The sequence below is a fragment of the Salvia splendens genome, chromosome 14 (assembly GCF_004379255.2).
Source record: "Salvia splendens isolate huo1 chromosome 14, SspV2, whole genome shotgun sequence".
Taxonomy (NCBI): Eukaryota; Viridiplantae; Streptophyta; class Magnoliopsida; order Lamiales; family Lamiaceae; genus Salvia; species Salvia splendens.
In genome coordinates this window covers 15,270,068-15,288,633 of record NC_056045.1, presented here as the reverse complement: position 1 = coordinate 15,288,633, position 18,566 = coordinate 15,270,068, and the positions used below count along the sequence as shown (strand labels likewise).

General features: G+C 42.4%; 1 protein-coding gene across 1 annotated transcript; it reads left to right on the top strand.

Annotated features, from left to right (window-relative positions):
- Positions 1-2,859, top strand: LOC121765854 (mannan endo-1,4-beta-mannosidase 7-like). Its single transcript, XM_042162119.1, has 4 exons — positions 1-424; positions 1,225-1,419; positions 1,498-1,808; positions 2,271-2,859. Exons 1-4 carry the CDS (start codon positions 104-106, stop codon positions 2,656-2,658), a joined length of 1,215 nt encoding a protein of 404 aa, XP_042018053.1. The 5' UTR covers positions 1-103; the 3' UTR covers positions 2,659-2,859.
- The last annotated feature ends 15,707 nt before the right edge of the window (positions 2,860-18,566 follow it).

Sequence of the window (18,566 nt, the reverse complement as noted above, 5' to 3'; positions counted from 1 at the left end):
AGTACAGAAATCACGGATACACACAACGATAAAGAAAAGAGGGATAAAAAAGTGAAGATGAAACCCCCATTGGGAATTCACCAATTCACCCATTAACATAAAAATGAAGATGATGAAGAAGAATATCTGTAAGCTGTTTGTGATTATTTTGGTGATGAGTGATGCAATTGCAGAAGATGATGGATTGATGAGAGTAGACAGAGAGCATTTCATCCTAAACGGGAACCCATTTTACGGAAACGGATTCAACGCATACTGGTTGATGTATGTCGCATCACAGCCCTCTCAGAGAAGCAAAATTTCATCCACATTTGAAGAGGCTTCCAATCACAGCCTCGTAATTGCAAGAACTTGGGCTTTCAGAGATGGTGTGGACTCCCCTCTTCAGTCTTCCCCTGGCTCTTACAATGAGAACATGTTTCAGGTCAGTCTCTTGTAGAGAGATTGAGAGTAGAGTGTTTGATTTGCTTGCTCTAAACTATTCAATTTAGGTATATGTTATGTTACGGACTCTGTGTCTCACACATCGCAATTGGTCTGAGGTGTATAGACTACGAGGCTGTTTGGTTTGCAAGATTATATATCGGGTTTAAATATGTTTTGTGTTTGGTTCATGAAATTAAATCCGACAACTTAATCCTTGATAGATAAGCACGTGATAGTTAGTAACAGCCAACTTCCTTCAATTAAAATATTTTCACAACTCAATTCTAGAATATATCTTGGTAATCTTTTAACTATGAAACAAAATACTACCTAAATGAACTATTTTACTACCTCCGTCCCACAATTGGAGTCACATTTGGTGTAGACATGGGGTTTAAGAAATGTAAAGAATAGTGAGTTGGAAAAGTTAGTGGAATATAAAACCAACATTTTATATTGGTTTTATTTGAGAGAATTGAGTTAGTGGAATGTGAGACCTACATACCATTTATAATAAAATTGAAATGTGACTGTTATTATGGGACGAACCGAAATGACAAAATGTGACTCTTATTGTGGGACGGTGGTAGTATTTGGTTAGTAACATTAGCACTGTACTTTCATTGAGGGCCCAAACGACTGTAATGGTCGCCTGCGGAAGACCACTGGGAACAACGAGTACATTTGGGAGCCGACTCGAGGTTGTGGTCTTGCAAAGAACCAGTGAGCCTAATAGGCTAGACTTTTTGGATAAATTTTGTTATTTGGTGTGTAATAGTATTATGATTAATGGTGCAGGGGTTGGATTATGTGATATCTGAAGCTGGAAAGCACAATATTAAGCTGATTTTGAGCTTAGTGGACAACTACAATTATACTGGAGGAAAGCAACAGTATGTCAAGTGGGCAAGAAATGAAGGCCAAAACATTATTTCTGATGATGATTTCTTCACAAATTCAGTTGTAAAAGGCTACTACAAAAACCACATCAAAGTATGATTTCTTCTTCTCTTTTACAAGCTCTGATTATTATTTATTAGCGGTAGAATAAATGAATGTTGATTGTGCTAGGCTGTTCTAACAAGAAACAACAGCATAAGTGGGATTGCTTACAAGGATGACCCAACTATAATGGCATGGGAGCTCATGAATGAGCCAAGATGCCCAACTGATCCATCGGGGAATACGATGCAGGCATGGATAGAAGAGATGGCCTCATATTTGAAATCCATAGACAGCAAGCACTTGCTTGAAGCAGGGCTAGAAGGGTTCTACCATCACAATAAAAAGAATCCACATTTTGAAGTTGGAACAGATTTCTTGAGAAACAATCTGATTGCGGAGATAGATTTTGCCACCGTGCACTCCTATCCCGACCAATGGTAGGTTGGTCAATATATCAACAATGCGTTACTCCCTCCGTCCCATCTTAGATGACACGTTTCTTTTTCGCACGTGTTTTTGGAAAATTATAATAAATAGTTAAAATTGAGAGAAAGTAAATTAAAAGAGAGAGTAATATAGAGGAGAGTCTTTTTTGCAGTATTCTCTCTCTTACCATACTTTCTCTCTTCTTTAACTATATATTATTCCCTCCGTCCCACAATAATATGCACTCTTTCCTTTTGTAGTCCGCTCCACTAACAATATTTTAATTACTTTTTCTCTCTACCTCTCTCTTACTTTATCAATTTTGCATTAAAATCTGTGCCGAACCCAAAGTGCATATTTTTGGGGACGGATGGAGTATTATTTTTCTAAAACACGTGCGAAAAATGTGTCATCTAAGGTGGGACAGAGGCAGTACTTCTCATTGATTTTAACTTGAATTGCGGGATGGGTAGGTTAACGGGGGAGAGCGATGAAGAGCAGCTTCTCTTCTTGGATGAGTGGCTGAGTAGCCACATCAAGGATGCGGAGACGAAAATCCAGAAGCCACTTTTGTTTGCGGAGTTTGGGAAGTCGTCAAAGGACCCCGGGTACAGGACTAGCGCGAGAGATGAGGTGATGGGTGCTGTTTATGGAGCCATCTACTCGTCTGCGAGAAGAGGAGGAGCGGCTGCGGGGGGCTTGTTCTGGCAACTCATGAGTGAAGGGGTGGAGAATCTTGGAGACGGATATGGGATCGTCTTGAGCCGGAGCCCCTCCACGGCCACCCTCATTCAGGAACAGTCCAAGAAGCTCAACCAGGTAAGGCTTATGTACAAGGACCACGTTTTCACCAATGGATGATCTTACAACAACTATAGGTTTGATGATTGCTCATGAGCTATTAGTTGTTTACGTCTTGTTCGCGATTATCACATCCCTTCCGATTTAGGCGTTTTTTGTCGATTATGCAATGGAAGGACATATTTGAAATATGAACTAGTTGATCGAAAAAAAAGTCTAGAATTGAATCCTACCAGAATATGAACACCTTTTTGTGCGCCATTGTAGATTTAATTTATATACTTCCTCCGTCCCACGTTACTTGAGACGTTTCTTTTCGGCACGAGATTTAAGAAAATTGTGTTTAGTGAGTTAAATAAAGTAGAATAGAGAATAAAGTAAGAGAGAAGATAAAGGGCAAAGTAGATGGTGGAATAAAGTAAGTGAGATTAGATGTTTTGTTTTTAGCCAAAGAGAAATTACTCAAGTAACTTGGGACAACTCAAAATGGAATACGACTCAAGTAACTTGGGACGGAGGGTGTATTAATAATCGTAACCTGAAACCAAGTGCTCCCTCCGTCCCAACTAAGTTGAGTCGTATTTCTCTTTGGAATGTCCCAACTAAATTGAGTCATTTCCTTTTAATAAAACAAAACATCAAATCAATCTTACTTCATTCCACCATCTACTTTACTCTCTTTTCTTTTTTACTTTATTCCTATATCCTACTTTTCAACACAATTTCTTAATCTCTGTGTCCGAAAGTATTGTCTCAACTTAGTTGGGACGGAGTATTGTTTTAGATGGTATCTAAGATATACTCATTCCGTCTGTGGTAAATTTCTCATATCTGACAGACACGAGTTTTAATAAATTGTTTGACTTTGTAAATGGAATGTGGGTCCTATTAGTTTAATAATAAAATATGAACGGAATGAGTTAGTTGAATTTAGAGTATCTAACTAATAATAAAATATAAACGGAATGAGTTAGTTGAATTAGAGTATTGCCATAGTATTTATCTTAGCTCTTCTAATAGTGATAGGGTGCCCAGGATTATTCTGGACGCTGTATTTGCATTTGTAGTCCCTTAGGCTCAGCAAGTGGTATGGATTCAACTGCTTCAACTTTTCATTTCAATTAAGCCCCAAAAACAGTTTCCTAAAACTCAAAACTTTGACAAAATTGACACCCATTAATTTGTTCTCACAACAGAGTGTGCAACTCCAGCTGCCTTGATCCAAAAACATTTTGTTTCCCACTCTCTCGGAAAAATCCATTTTTTCGCATGCGGCACCTCTCTAGGGCTGTGCTTGTTTGTTGGAATAGTAAAGTCGATACGGAAAATGATTCCTTGTAACGTGATAACTAAACTACTTTACTTTGCTTGTGTTTGGATACATATTAAAAATTTTAATTTTATATTTAGTTTAAATTGTAAATAAAGAAATATAGTAGTAATAATTAATTTATTTATATATGTATTCAAAAATATATATATCAATAGTCCTATTATATGCAATTTCACTCATTGCATAACTGCAAAACTAGAGATAAAATTAGGATTTTTAGAGCTAGTTTTTTATGGATGATACGCGTAAATATATAAATTATTTCCGTCTTCGTCAAAAGCGTATTATACTTCAACTCAGAGCAAATAAGTCATAACATATTAGGAGGATTTAACTTCATTCTAGAATATATTATTGTATTCCAGTAGATTTTTACTTCATTCTAGTAGGATTATTACTTTATTCCAGTACGTACAGATGATCTCGCAGTCCTGTACCGTTCTTTCTCTCTGTGACTGTCCCAAAATTCCAGCCATGACAACAAAATGAACTGATAGCCTAATTGAATGGTGTAATAAGCACATGGAATGATGTAATAAACTATTTAAATGAAGTATATGTAAAATCAATAAAGTAATGAAGTATATGTAAAAGCATTTGAAGTCCGTCCCATAAAAATACGTGCCTTACTATTTTCGTCCGTCGCATAAAAATATGAGCATTTCATTTATAGAAAGTTATCTAATTTATTACCCCTATACGTCTAGTTATTTACAACTTATACCACCATTAAAACACTAATAATAATAGAGTGAGACTACTTTAACTATCATTCACCCCATCTCTCTTATTTTACCAATTTTGTATTAATTCACTTGTCATAACCATACTTTTATAGAACGGAAGGAGTATGAAATTATAATATTCATTCAACAATGATGTACTCCCTCCGTCCCATAAAAATATGGGCAATGGGTATGTCACGAGAATTAAGACAGAATTGGTAAAGTAAGAGAAATGAGGAGAATGGTAAAGTAGTATTAGTGGATAATGAGTCATACATTATTAAATTGATACAACTTTCTAAAAATAGAATGCATATTTTTTGTGGGACGGATGAAAAAGAAAAGTGTAAATTAAGTATATATACAAAACTCAACTGAAAATAGTGTACTATTATTTATAAACACACTGATTGCATTTAATTAGAATCTGTCTGAAAATAAGCAATAAATAATCTTTAAATAGCCTTTAACAAAAAAATAAAAATCATAGTATGCATAAAAAATTCGGTTATGAAAGATACAGGATTCAACTCGCAAACCTCTCAATTTCACCTCATTGTCTTCTGAATTCCAATACTAACCAACGACAATTAGCAACAATAAAAATATTTTTCCAACTTTTCCCATTTTTTGGAATAACTGGGTTACACTGAGGAATCATAATCCCGTAATTTGACCAAACTTCCCCTTTTAGGGCCGGTAAAATGGGTAGCGGCCGGCTAGTGGGAAATTTCCAACGAAAGTGTGGAACGGGGCGGGTTCGGGTAATTTAATGATGAGTTTTGCGGGTATTGGATGTACCCGATAGCTGAATGGGTACACCCGTTTTTTGTAAGTTGGAGATTTTTTCGATTTTTAATTATGGTTTTATTGAGATTCATTTTAGTATTGTAGGTTTAATTATCTAATGTCTTGATTCTCGTCTCTTCCACATCTTTCACTCGACTCTCGAGTCCGACCCACCTTGACTTTTTCTGCATATTTAGTTGAGTTTGAAAGGACGTCGATTTTATTGGATTCTGGGATTACAAGAGATACAACCGGACGTAATACAACTCAAAAGAAGGAATACAAATGAAAACTGAACTGAAATTACAACTAAACCGTGAAATATTGTACTCCCTCCGTCCCATTAAATATGCAACATTTGCTTTTCAGCACGAGATTTTATGTATTGTTGTTTTGTGAGTGAATGAAGAGAGAGTAAAGTAAGAGAGAAGAAAAAGTAGAGAGAGTATTGTTTCTATTTTTAGAAACGTTTCATTTTTAATGGGACAGGCCAAAAGAAAAACGTTTCATTTCTAATGGGACAGAGGGAGTACCTAATGCAGTGGAATGGCTAGCCTATTTATAGGCCAAGCCACCATGCAGGGTCAACCAAGCCATGAAGGCTCATCATGGCAGATTCGTAACCGTCGGCGGTTACAAGCGTGTCCCAGGAGTGTGCCTTTCGCGTGTGGAGCGTGTGGATTTCTCACGTGGCAGCCTTGTAGGCTTAGACTGTGCCATGCTTGACGATGTTTCAAGCCACTTGGATTGTTGACTCAGCGGTGGTCTAAATATATTAGTACGGGTCCAGACCCAAGCCCAAAGACCAATTGCCAAGTCCGAGATCGGGACCGGGACCGGGCCCGAGGCCCGCGACCGCTAGCGCGGGCAGGCGGCGGCGGTGCGCGCGTGTGGGCTCTTTCACCCATCTTGGTCCACTATAATTATTAAGTAACATAAAGTCACTTAATTTAAACACATTAAAAGATGTGTCACTTCTCCAATGTGGGATAATTAACACTAGTTAATTATTCCTTAAGCTCAAACTCCAAGCTTTAATTAAAAAGCTAATTATACCCAATTTTAATCCACTATTTCTCACTCACCGGAAATCGGATTTGAGAAAGTGAATATACTACATTTATCTATGTAAAATGTAGATGACGCTATATCATTTAATTTCACAAAATTAGATGTCTCGTCGCATTTATTATTTGGTCAAAATCCATTGACCGGGCATATTTATTCCATGATTTCTACCATCCCCCACATGAGTGGAAATAGCCAAATGCATATGCATGCAGACACAAGCTCAACCCTCGAGAGGTATATAAGCATAAGGATAGGTAGTTGTTGGCTTTGAACCCTCCATAGTCGACACCATCGGATACACAGGAGGCTTAGTAGCGCGATGCTTTGAACTAATCCCCCACGGCGTGCACCAAGATAATGGTGTTAACGCTTAAACACCTCAACCTCATTCGCTCTCACGTTTTGTGTCCATTGCGGTCTTGGACACCACTTTGGATTCATAAGTGCGTTGTATGAAGCGACCACACTTCGCACTTACATAGGTGATTATTAGTCAAGTACCTTGCCATACTTGGTCTCTTTGAGAATTCCATCTCTTTGAGATCCTTAAGAACCATTAAAAGTCATAGACTTATCCTTTGTCACTAGGCAAGTTCTCCAACACTCTATTGCTCTTTAGGGAATAGATATAGTTGAGTGTTTCTCATGAACTCTCATAGCTTAGTTTTCCCATTGAACCAAGTTCTTGGGATCTCCAGTCATCATGGTTGGGTTACCACTATGACAATTCTTTAGTTTGTGGGTTTCAAACCCATTCCATATAGCAACTTATTCATTTGATCACGGTTTAACCCTTTGGTTAGCGGATCCACTAGATTATCTATTGACTTCACATAGTCAATTGTAATCACTCCTGTTGTGATCAAATGTCTCACGGTGTTATGTCGTCGACGTATATGTCGAGACTTACCATTATAGAAACCATTGTTTGCCCTTCCAATAGTCGCTTGGCTATCGCAGTGGATCAGCACTGGTGACACTGGCTTAGACCAATATGGAATATCTTCAAGGAAGTTCTTAAGCCACTCGGCTTCCTCACCGGCCTTATCTAAGGTAATGAACTCCGATTCCATTATTGATCGGGCTATACATGTCTGTTTTGTGGATTTCCACGATACATCACCACCCCCAATAGTAAAGACGTATCCACTTGTTGAAAGTGAGTCTCTATTGTCGAATATCCAATTTGCATCACAGTACCCTTCAAGTACCGGGGGGTATCTCGAGAAGTGTAGCCCATGATTTTGAGTATGTTTTAAATATCTCAAAACCCTCACAAGAGCTCTCCAATGCTCCTTGCTTGGATTGCTCGTGTAACGACTCAACTTGTTCACGGCACAAGCAATGTCAGGTCGAGTGCAATTAGTCAAGTACATGATGCATCCGATGACCCGTGCATACTCTTCTTGTGCAACAGGATCGCCTTTGTTCTTGCTCAAGTGAACGTCGAGTTCAATTGGAGTCTTAACCGGCGCTTCATCATAGTCTTTGAATTTATTCAATATCTTCTCAACATAATGTGATTGTGTTAAGATAATTCCATCAGACGTTCTTAGAATCTTCATTCCAAGAATTACATCGGCTAGACCCATGTCTTTCATGTCAAAGTTTCTCTTTAACATGGCCTTTGTATCGTTAATTACTTGAGTGTTGCTAACCAAGATTAACATATCATCAACGTATAGACACACTATAACATGGCCGTTATTAGTGCTCTTGATGTAGACACATTTGTCGCACTCGTTGATTTTGAACCCATTTGATAACATCACATTATCAAACTTCAAGTGCCATTGCAATGACACTTGTTTCAATCCATATAGAGACTTTACGAGCTTGCATACCTTTTTCTCTTGTCCAGGTACTACAAACCCTTCGGGTTGCTCCATATAAATTTCATCTTCTAATTCACCATTTAGAAACGCGGTTTTTACATCCATTTGATGAATCTCAAGATTGTGCAATGCAGCAATAGCGAGAAGCACTCGGATAGATGTAATCCTTGTTAAAGGTGAATAGGTATCGAAGAACTCATGTCCTTCCTTTTGTTTAAAACCCTTTACTACTAGTAGGGCTTTATACTTATCCACTGTTCCATCGGCCTTAAATTTTCTTTTAAGTACCCATTTGCAACCTAGAGGTTTCGCACCTTCAGGTAGATCTACCAACACCCAAGGGTGGTTTAGCAAAATTGAGTCAATTTCGCTTTGAACAGCTTCTCTCCAATGTAGCCCGTCTGGGCCATTGAAGACTACTTTTATAGATGTTGGTTCTTCATCTAACATAAAAGCAATGTAGTCAGGACCAAATGTTTTTGGTGTTCTGACTCTAGTACCACGTCTTAGTACTGTATCCTTTGGATCGGGCCTTGCACGCTTGCGCGATTCAGGTTTCTCATCCGCTGATTTAGAACTAGTGGCTTCAATCTCCACTGATTTAGAACTAGTGGCTTCCTCTTCAATTCTTGTCTCGGAATTGGTTAAGACTTTTTCCTTGTCTTTGCAAGGAAATGTATTTTCGAGAAATACAACATTCCTTGACTCAATCGTTGTTCCTACTGTAATAGTCGATATTTCAGACTTGTGAACAACAAATCGATATGCACTACTATTAAGTGCATATCCAATGAAGATGCAATCAACCGTTTTAGGTTCGATTGTAACTTCTTTGGGCGGAAGAACCATCACCTTTGCCAAACACCCCTACACTTTGAGGTATTTGTAGGATGGTTTCCTTCCCTTCCACAACTCATAAGGAGTAACATCTTTTCCTTTGAGAGTGATTTTATTCAAGATATAGTTGGCTGTCAATACAGTTTCCCCCTACATGTTATGTGGTAATCCTGAAGTCAGAAGCAGTGCATTCATCATCTCTTTTAGAGTTCGCTTCTTGCGTTCTGCGACACCATTAGATTGTAGTGAATATGGAGCAGTTGTTTGATGAATTATACCACTTGCGTTGCATAACTCCTCAAACGGGGCTACATATTCGACTCCTCTATCGCTAAGAATCATTTTGATTTTACTACCAAGTTGATTCTCAACTTCGTTCTTATAATGTTTGAACGCTTCTATTGCTTCATCTTTACTTCTTAAAAGATAAATGTAGCAATATCTTGTGCAATTATCTATGAAAGTGATAAAGTACTTTTTACCACCTCTAGTTTGCATCATCTTTAAATCACATACGTCCGTGTGAATTAATTCAAGGGGTTTTGTGCTTCATTCAACCGAGTGAAACGGTAACTTAGTCATTTTTGCTTCAAGACAAATTTCACATTTATCTTGGGTATCCATTTCATTAGCCTTTAGTAAATCTAAATTCACTAATCTTTTAATGGCTTTTGAATTTACATGTCCTAATCTACAATGCCACAAATTTGAACACTCAGTCAAGTAAGAGGAAGTAGATGCTTTATTATTATTAGCCAACGGCTTTGCAGCACTGCGAGTTGCTACACTAAGCTTGAAAAGCCCATCGGTTACATAACCTTTTCTGAGGGATTTTCCAAACTTGTACAATGCAAACCTGTCAGACTCAAATACAAGTTTAAACCCCTTATTAACTAGTATTGATCCTGACACTAGGTTCTTGCGGATGTCCGGGACATGCAGCACATCCTTCAAAGTGATAGTGACGCCAGACGTCATCATGAGAATCACGTTGCCAACGCCGAGGACTTCGGACGATGCTTGATTCCCCATGTTGATCTTTCTCTCTTCAACGGCAGTGTAGGAGGCAAACTTGCTTCTAACTGAGCGGACATGAGCACTAGCGCCGGTGTCGATGTACCAGCCACCCTTGTTGTCAACAAGGTTAACTTCTTCAGTGACCACAGCAATGAGGTCGTTTTCATCCCAGTCCTTGAACTCCTTCTCAACGACGTGGGCAGCCGGCCTCTTCTTCTTGCTGCGGCAATCCTTTGCAAAGTGGTCCCACTAAAAGTGGAACCAACCGATCCACTCGAGGTGGATCCACCAGTGGGCCCAAGGGGGTTAACAAACTCCCAAGGGGTTGTTGATGAAGATGGATAGCGCCTGGGAGTGGGCATCATCGTCGGGATCGACGAAGTGTTGATAGGTCCAGTGTTCACCATGGTGGATGGAGTTACAGTGGCGGTGGTAGCAGCGACAGTGTTGGCTTCAGTCGGCATCTCCAGCAAAAGGTGTTTAAAGTTTCGAAAGTTTTAGTTCAGTTTATGGTCCAAATTCCTTCAAAGGCAAGTTATATCTCGTCTTGCGATTGTTGGATTCTGGGATTACAAGAGATACAACCGGGCGTAATACAACCCAAAAGAAGGAATACAAATGAAAACTGAACTGAAATTACAACTGAAAATCGAAACAGCTAAACCGTTAAATTTGTTAGCCGAGTCGAGGAGTCCTCTTTCCGCAAGACGAGATACGCCCCGATAGTGCTCTTCGGATTGGCATTTCGTCCCCAAAGATAAAACGACTACGTCTCTCGTGAAGCAGTACCGCAATCAACAGAGCTCCGGCGAACTGGATGGAGGAGAGGGCAGAGCTTTCAACAGAAAAAACAATGCAGAGAGATGGAGAGAGCTTATGATGCAAATGCTTGTGAATATTGTACCTAATGCAGTGGAATGGCTAGCCTATTTATAGGCCAAGCCACCATGCAGGGTCAACCAAGTCATGAAGGCTCATCATGGCAGATTCGTAACCGTCGGCGGTTACAAGCGTATGGCAGGAGTGTTCCTTTCGCGTGTGGAGCGTGTGGATTTCTCACGTGGCAGCCTTGTAGGCTTTGACTGTGCCACGCTTGACGATGTGTCAAGCCACTTGGATTGCTGACTCAGCGGTGGTCTAAAAAGATTACTACGGGTCCAGACCCAAGCCCAAAGACCAATTGCCAAGTCCAAGATCGGGACCGGGCTCAGGCGGGCTGGCGGCGGCGGCGCTCGCGTGTGAGCTCTTTCACCCATCTTGGTCCACTATAATTATTAAGTAACATAAAGTCACTTAATTTAAACACATTAAAAGATGTGTCACTTCTCCAATGTGGGATAATTAACACTAGTTAATTATTCCCTAAGCTCAAACTCCAATCTTTAATTAAAAAGCTAATTATGCCCAACTTTAATCCACTATTTCTCACTCACCGGAAATTGGATTTGAGAAAGTGAATATACTACATTTATCTACGTAAAATGTAGATCGACGCTATATCATTTAATTTCACAAAATTAGATGTCTCGTCACATTTATTATTTGGTTAAAATCCATTGACCTGGCATATTTATTCCATGATTTCTACATATTTTCAAGCTGAAACTTTTTTTTCGTTTAATCGTTGTTTATCTTCGAGGCGTGAAAGAGTTTTGGACTTTTGCAAGTCGATTAAGAAGAATTCTAAATCTTTGTTTTTATTGACCCAATTTAATTTGTTTTTTTATCCCACATGGGGAGGCCCAAAGTGGTCTTCATCGATCTAATTCTTGTTATCCCACACTCCAATGCACTCACGCAAATTCTCTACCCATTAATATGTAGATTCATGCTCCTCCAAGATATCAGAACTGTAACGCCTACCACTCATGCACAATTAAGTTCACACATTAAATCTCAAGCAACCAATGGACACAGTGATGGGGTACGGACTAAACAAGCCCAACAGCAGTGACGGCCCATCAGCCCAAAGCCCAAGGAAGAGTATCAGTTCGGCATTACCAAAGAGTTCGGCCCCAGCCTACAGCTCGGTAAAAGCCGACCAATCAAGCCCTACTCTCAGATCGGCAAAAGCTGCTCGGCAATAGTTCAGCAGTTCGGTCTCAGTATTCGACCGAACTGGGAGATAGTGGACCCATGCAGGATCTCATGACCACACGATCTATTTAGTGGTGTCAAATCATGCAGGATCTCATGCGGGATAAGCGGACCAAACAAAGAGGTAGTGGACCCATGCAGGATCTCCATGACCTCCACGACATCCACAACCATCATTAGTGGTGATGCAAGCCACGATCTTAGTTCAATGTATAAATAGAACTTAGATCAGATAGACTGGGTAAGCTCTCTAGAGATCAAAGATCAAATAGCAAGTCTGCATTGTAAGCTGTAGAAAACAGATCAAGCAATACAACTCTGCTCTCTTTTCTTCCCGTGGACGTAGATTTACCTCAGTAAATCGAACCACGTAAATCTCTGTGTTGTGATCTGTATTTTCCAGCATTCATCACCATCAAAAATTCGCCCAACCATCACTGGCGCCGTCTGTGGGAATCAGAGAACCAAATTTGTGATAAAGCGAATTTTTGACCCTTTTTCCACCCCAAAAAAATGCATACCAGATCACATACTACCCGTAATACCGTTCGTGAAAACCATGAGGAAGCTAGTCCAGCCCGCAGGTCCGGAAAACAGCCTCGGGAGACATCTACTTCCAGTTTTCACGATGAAGGAACAAGCCGCTCAAAAGGTCCACACACCGAGTCTTCCCAGCAGCCTGATTTGAATGAGGCTGTCAAGCTGTTCTTGGCTGAGAAGCAGGATGAGTTCTTAGCCTTCCTGCAAAAGAGCCAAGAGCCGAAGACGAAAACGGTGGATTCTCCTTCCTCATCCAGACATGAAAGTCACTACCGCAGTAGTGCCGTGTCTTCCAGGAAGAAGAATCCTCAACCCCGACATGTTCCTGTTCCTCCTCGGTACCGGAATCACAGGAGAACTCCATCTCCTCCATACCGAAGAGATGTCGGGTTCGCCATGTACGGAGCATTGAAGACTCCGTTCTCGGACGATATCACCCGAACTCCCTTGCCACAGAACTACCGAACTCCGTCGATGACTTATGACGGGTTAGTGAATCCTCATGACTTCCTGGGACGCTATCAGTATAATATGGTGAACCAGGGTCTCAATGAGGTCCATATGTGCAAGCTGTTTCCCGAGCTGCTTATCGGGAACGCAAGAAGGTGGTTCGATAGCCTCCCCCAAAGAAGCATTAGATCTTACCGAGATCTAATGGATGCCTTCCACAGGAGGTTCTTTCAGAAAGCGGAAGCCCGAAGCACTTCGGCTCAGCTGCTTTCTATACGTCAAGGTCGTGACGAAAAGATCATCGACTTTATGGCAAGATTCCACCAGGAATGCCTACAAGTAGATGATCTCAATGATCTACTTGTCATTTCGGCATTCCAAAATGGAATCCTGCCCGGAGCTCTCTACAGAAAGCTCGTGGAATGCAGTCCGCAAACAGCTCAAGAGATGTGGGACATTGCGGACCAGTTTTCTCGTGCCGATGAGGCAGACCGTCGAAAACGGTCTTTAGACAGCTCATCTAGAGAAGACAAAAAGAAGCCCGATCATAGCGATCAGAGGCTTCCTCGCTGAACTCCTTCCCCACTAAAGGAGGGATAGCGGTCATCCGAGGTGATCAAAAAAGAGCAAGTGTTTGCAGATTGCGCTTAAAAGTGCCGAGCAATCAGATCGGCACCATCAAGCATAGCAATCACAGCAGCCGGAGTCAGAGGCAGGCGAAATGACCGAAGTCACACCGGAGCCGAACTCGATGGTGTACGGCACTGAAGCCGTGATTCCGGTTGAGATCGGCATACCCAGTCCCCGAACTCTAAATTTCTCCTCAGAAATGAATGATGACGGACTGAGAGCCGAACTAGATCTGGCCGAAGAAAGAAGAGAATTGGCCTGCATAAAAGCAGCCAAGTACAAGGAGCAAGTAGCCCGGTATTATAACCAAAGGGTGAAAAAGCTGCAATTTCAAGTGGGAGATCTCGTCTTGAGAAACAACGAAGTAAGCCGAGCAGAAAAGCTGGGCGAACTCGAACCCACATGGGAAGGTCCATATCGGGTGTCAGAAGTCCTCGGCAAAGGGTCTTGCAAATTGACTCACATGTCTAGGGGTATCTGCTTTCTTTGTTTTTTACTTGCGTTTTGTTTGTCTATGTGCGTTTTGTCTGTCTGTGTGCGTGTCGTCTCTTACAAATGTTACTGAGGTATCTTGTTCTTTAAAGGCTGATCCCCTTTTTAGAACATATATAAGCCAACGATTGTGAGTCCAAGCTTCTAAGGAGGATACAAGACCACAATTCAGCTTAAAAAACAAGCAGTTCGTCTGAAACGAACTGCAACAATAAGCCAACGATTGTGAGTCCAAGCTTCTAAGGAGGATACAAGACCACAATTCAGCTTAAGAAACAAGCAGTTCGTCTGAAACGAACTGCAACAAAGGGAAAGTCCGATCCACGCGATAAAACTCGCCGAACTAGGACAAGGGAAAGTCCGATCCACGCGATAAAACTCGCCGAATTAGGACAAGGGAAAGTCCGATCCCCAAATTAGGACAAGGGAAAGTCCGATCCAAGCGATAAAACTCGCCAAATTAGGACACAAGCTTAGTCCGGTCAAAGAAATTTACTTCATAAGACCAAAGACGAGTCCGGTCAAAGAAGTTTACTTCATAAAGACCAAAGACGAGTCCGGTCAAAGAAGTTTATTTCATAAGACCGAGGACCAAGTCCGGTCAAAGAAGTTTACTTCATAAGACCGAGGACAAGTACGATGAAATTATTTCGCTGAGCTGTTAATACGCAGTGTTAGAAGCGAAATGAAAATTTCATTTATTAAATCTTGTTCGGCATACAACTCCGCTACCCTACAAAATGGCGTTACGCTATTACAAAGGACTATTCTACTGTCCCTGGTTGCTAAAGTTGAGCCATCTATTCACAAAATCCTCGTGAAGCCGAGTTCGGGCGTTCTCGGCAGCCGAAGAATAAGCAGGTCGACGAGATGCTCTAATCGACCTACCGCCTCTTCCCTGAGCCCGGGAAGCTCTAGCACCTCGGCGGCGAAGAGTCTCTTCACGAAGCATTTGTTGATCTTGCTCACTCATAATCACAGCTCCTCTACGAACTTCAGTCCGTTCTCGTCTTGACGTTTCCGGCTGTTCCTGAGTTCGTTGCTGACTTGGAGTAGGGTTTTGAGCAAGTGAATCAGGGGTTTGAGCTGGAGTGTGACCATCTGTTAGCGGGAAATGCCTAAGGAATCTCTCGATTGAGGGACGCCGGGAAAGAATGATGTCGTACCGAGAAGCCCAGCGCCGCAATGATTTCACGACTTGTTGGCAAGCCGAGCTCTCCAGCGCATTGTTCCTCCGGAGTACATGATATTCCTGCCACAGTTCGTCAACTCGTTCCTGAACTTCAGAGATGGTCATTCCCCCGCGCCTGCAGATGAAATCCTCATACGCAGTCCTCTCAGCGACGGCAGTGTTCAGCTCGGCCTCCAGATCTTTCTTTTCGGACTCTAAGTCCTTATTGTCGGCCTCCAGCTTCACTGAACGAGCCAAGAGTTCGTCATTCTTCACCTGGTCAGCTATGGCTCTTTTCTCAGCTTCGTCTAAAGCCGAAGAGTACAGCCGCTTCCAGTGAAGTACCTCCAGCTCCTTAAGAGTTCAGAATATAGAGCAGCTATGTCAGTTCGGCATTTCAGATTACTGAGCAGGTAGTAAACCACAACAGGAGTAAAAGAGAGTACGAAAGGCTATACGAAAACACAAGAGCAGAAAGAAGAATTTTTTCATTCATAAGAAAAAAAATTTTCTACACAAGGGCTTCAAAGCCGTTTTACAAGAAGGAAGAAACTAAACTAAGAGAAGGGAGACGAAATCATACTCCGCCAGCTTCGTCTCCGCCTTCTCGGTGAGGTTCAGCTTCCTTCTCCTTGTCTGCTTCAGCTTCAGCCTCGGCCTCCCTGCTCTCCCCAGCCTGCTCGGCGCCACCATAGCCGATCTGCTGCGCCTCCTGCTCGGCCTGCTCATCGCCGGTCTGCCGCTCATGCTGCTCGGTCTCACCCTCTCCGTGGAAAATTGGAGCGGGTGAAACTGACCCTATGGAGGCAAAGATAGCCTCCATATTCTCATCGCGGTCAGCTCGGCAACTACGAACTTGGTCTGCAGAAAGCAGGACCGAGGACGAAGCAAGCTCCTCAAGCACCGGCAGACTCTGAAGCCGAGCTGCTATCTCTCGGCCGTACAGCGGCAGGATGACTTCGGGACCCTGCTCGGCTTTATCGGTCATCAGTTTCAGCAGATCACCGACAAAGGCCGAAAATTGGTTGCTCAGAAAGAGTTTCTCCGCGAAAGCACGGAGAACCTCTCCTTGGGCAACCACGGCGGCAGCATCCCTCCGTTTCGTCTGCTCTCGCTGGATGACGAGCTGGTTTTTGGCAAACTGAGCTTCATCTTGGGCCGAAATCCTAGCAGCTCTGGCTTTCTCAAAGTTTGCCTCAGCCTGCTCGGCCCGATGACAAGCAGCCGCCAACTTCCTCTGCATCTCAGCATAGTCGTTGGACGCTTTGGAGAGTTCGACGGCGACGAGCTTGGAGAGCATATCGTTCCTCTGAAAATGGAAAAAGCAAAAAGTCAACAGAGGGGCTACAAAAAATACAGAAAAAAAAAAAGCAAGGCCAGAAAATCAAGAAGAGAATTCACCTCGGCGAAGTCCGTGGGCCATAAAAAGGGCTCACAGATATGTTCCGAAGGAGGCGCCAAGACCACGTCTTTCTCTGGCGCTCTCGGGGGCTTCTGGGTCTTCCCCTTCCTACTTGCCGAAGTCGACTCCGGCTTCTTTGGATCCGAAGAGGTCTTTTGCCTCTTCGGATTCTTCTCGGCATCAGGCGCCGAGCTGGTAGCCTTCTCTTTCTCCGGCTCCTTAAGCTCGGAGGATTTGCGGCTAATCTTATTCAGCATATACACTGCCAAAAAGCAAGAAAGCAAAGTTAGTTTTCGCCACAAAAGCAGTAAGGCACAAAAAAGAATTCCTCACCCTCGGTCTCTTCATCCGAAGACGAGGAGTCGAACACGAAGTCGCCCTTGACGAGCTCAGACTCCAGGTACTGCTTCCTAATCATAGGAATCTTATTGAGCTCGGTCTCGAGCTCGTCCAACGGTTCTACCCGAGGATGAGGAATAACGGACTTCGGCCCTCTCCAGGAAAAGTCCGAAGCCGAAGTCCTATTATAAAAAAAGAAGCGATTTTGCCATTTCGGCCATTTGGTTTTACAAAAGGCTCTAAAGGGCTGTAAAGGGATCAAGTAAAACCAAGATCCCTTCCTCTTAAACTGGAAGAAATTAAGGATTGCCCTCAGAGACAGATCCTTATCTAGCCTACGCAGTTCGGCAGCAAAGGCCGATAAGTGCCTCCAAGAGTTCGGAGTCACCTGACCTAAAGGGAGTTGAAAAAAATCTAGCAGCTCTACAAAGGCAGGGGGAAGAGGGAAACGAAGCCCGCATTCCAAGCCGGCTTCATAAACGGTGGCGTAACCCTCCGGCGGCGAGTCAGCCCTATGAAGGTCGTCGGGAATCGCAACCTTCCCCCCAGGAAAAAAATATTTTTCGTGTAAGGATATCACAGTATCCTTACTCAAGATGCTGTGAAAATACTCTACGGTCTTCTCCCCGGATTCTTTCCGGCTAGAAGACCCCTTATCCCCTTTCCTACCGCTACCTAACTCAGAAGAAGAAGAAGAAGACATGGGTCTTACTCTTTGCAAAATCTGAAGAAATTCTGAAGAAATTCTTGAAAGCGGAAGGAAATTTTTACGCAAAAGAGACAGAGTGCAGAAGAAGCAATAGCAAAAGTATTCAAAGGATGAAGAAAGGGCGTATTTATCAGATTCGGAGAAGATTTCAAAATCATCGCACCGTTTCGAATCCCACCTTTTTAGGATTCGACGGCCGGATTTTACTGTCGCATTTAATGCAGTCACGCGCAAGGCACGTCCCCTGACGTCAGCCTCCCCCGTACCTTTATCAAAATGCCGAAGTGACTCGCTTCGCCGAAGTGATTCACTTCGTTTTTCGGGGGGGGTAGTGATGGGGTACAGACTAAACAAGCCCAACAGCAGTGACGGCCCATCAGCCCAAAGCCCAAGGAAGAGTATCAGTTCGGCATTACCAAAGAGTTCGGCCCCAGCCTACAGCTCGGTAAAAGCCGACCAATCAAGCCCTACTCTCAGATCGGCAAAAGCTGCTCGGCAATAGTTCAGCAGTTCGGTCTCAGTATTCGACCG

Excerpts from the sequence above, each read along its gene's own strand:
- LOC121765854 (XM_042162119.1), top strand. The coding sequence starts at position 104 with ATGAAGATGATGAAGAAGAATATCTGTAAGCTGTTTGTGATTATTTTG. Across the intron at positions 1,420-1,497 it reads ACTACAAAAACCACATCAAA|GCTGTTCTAACAAGAAACAA; the intron begins GTATGATTTCTT and ends TGATTGTGCTAG. Across the intron at positions 1,809-2,270 it reads CACTCCTATCCCGACCAATG|GTTAACGGGGGAGAGCGATG; the intron begins GTAGGTTGGTCA and ends CGGGATGGGTAG.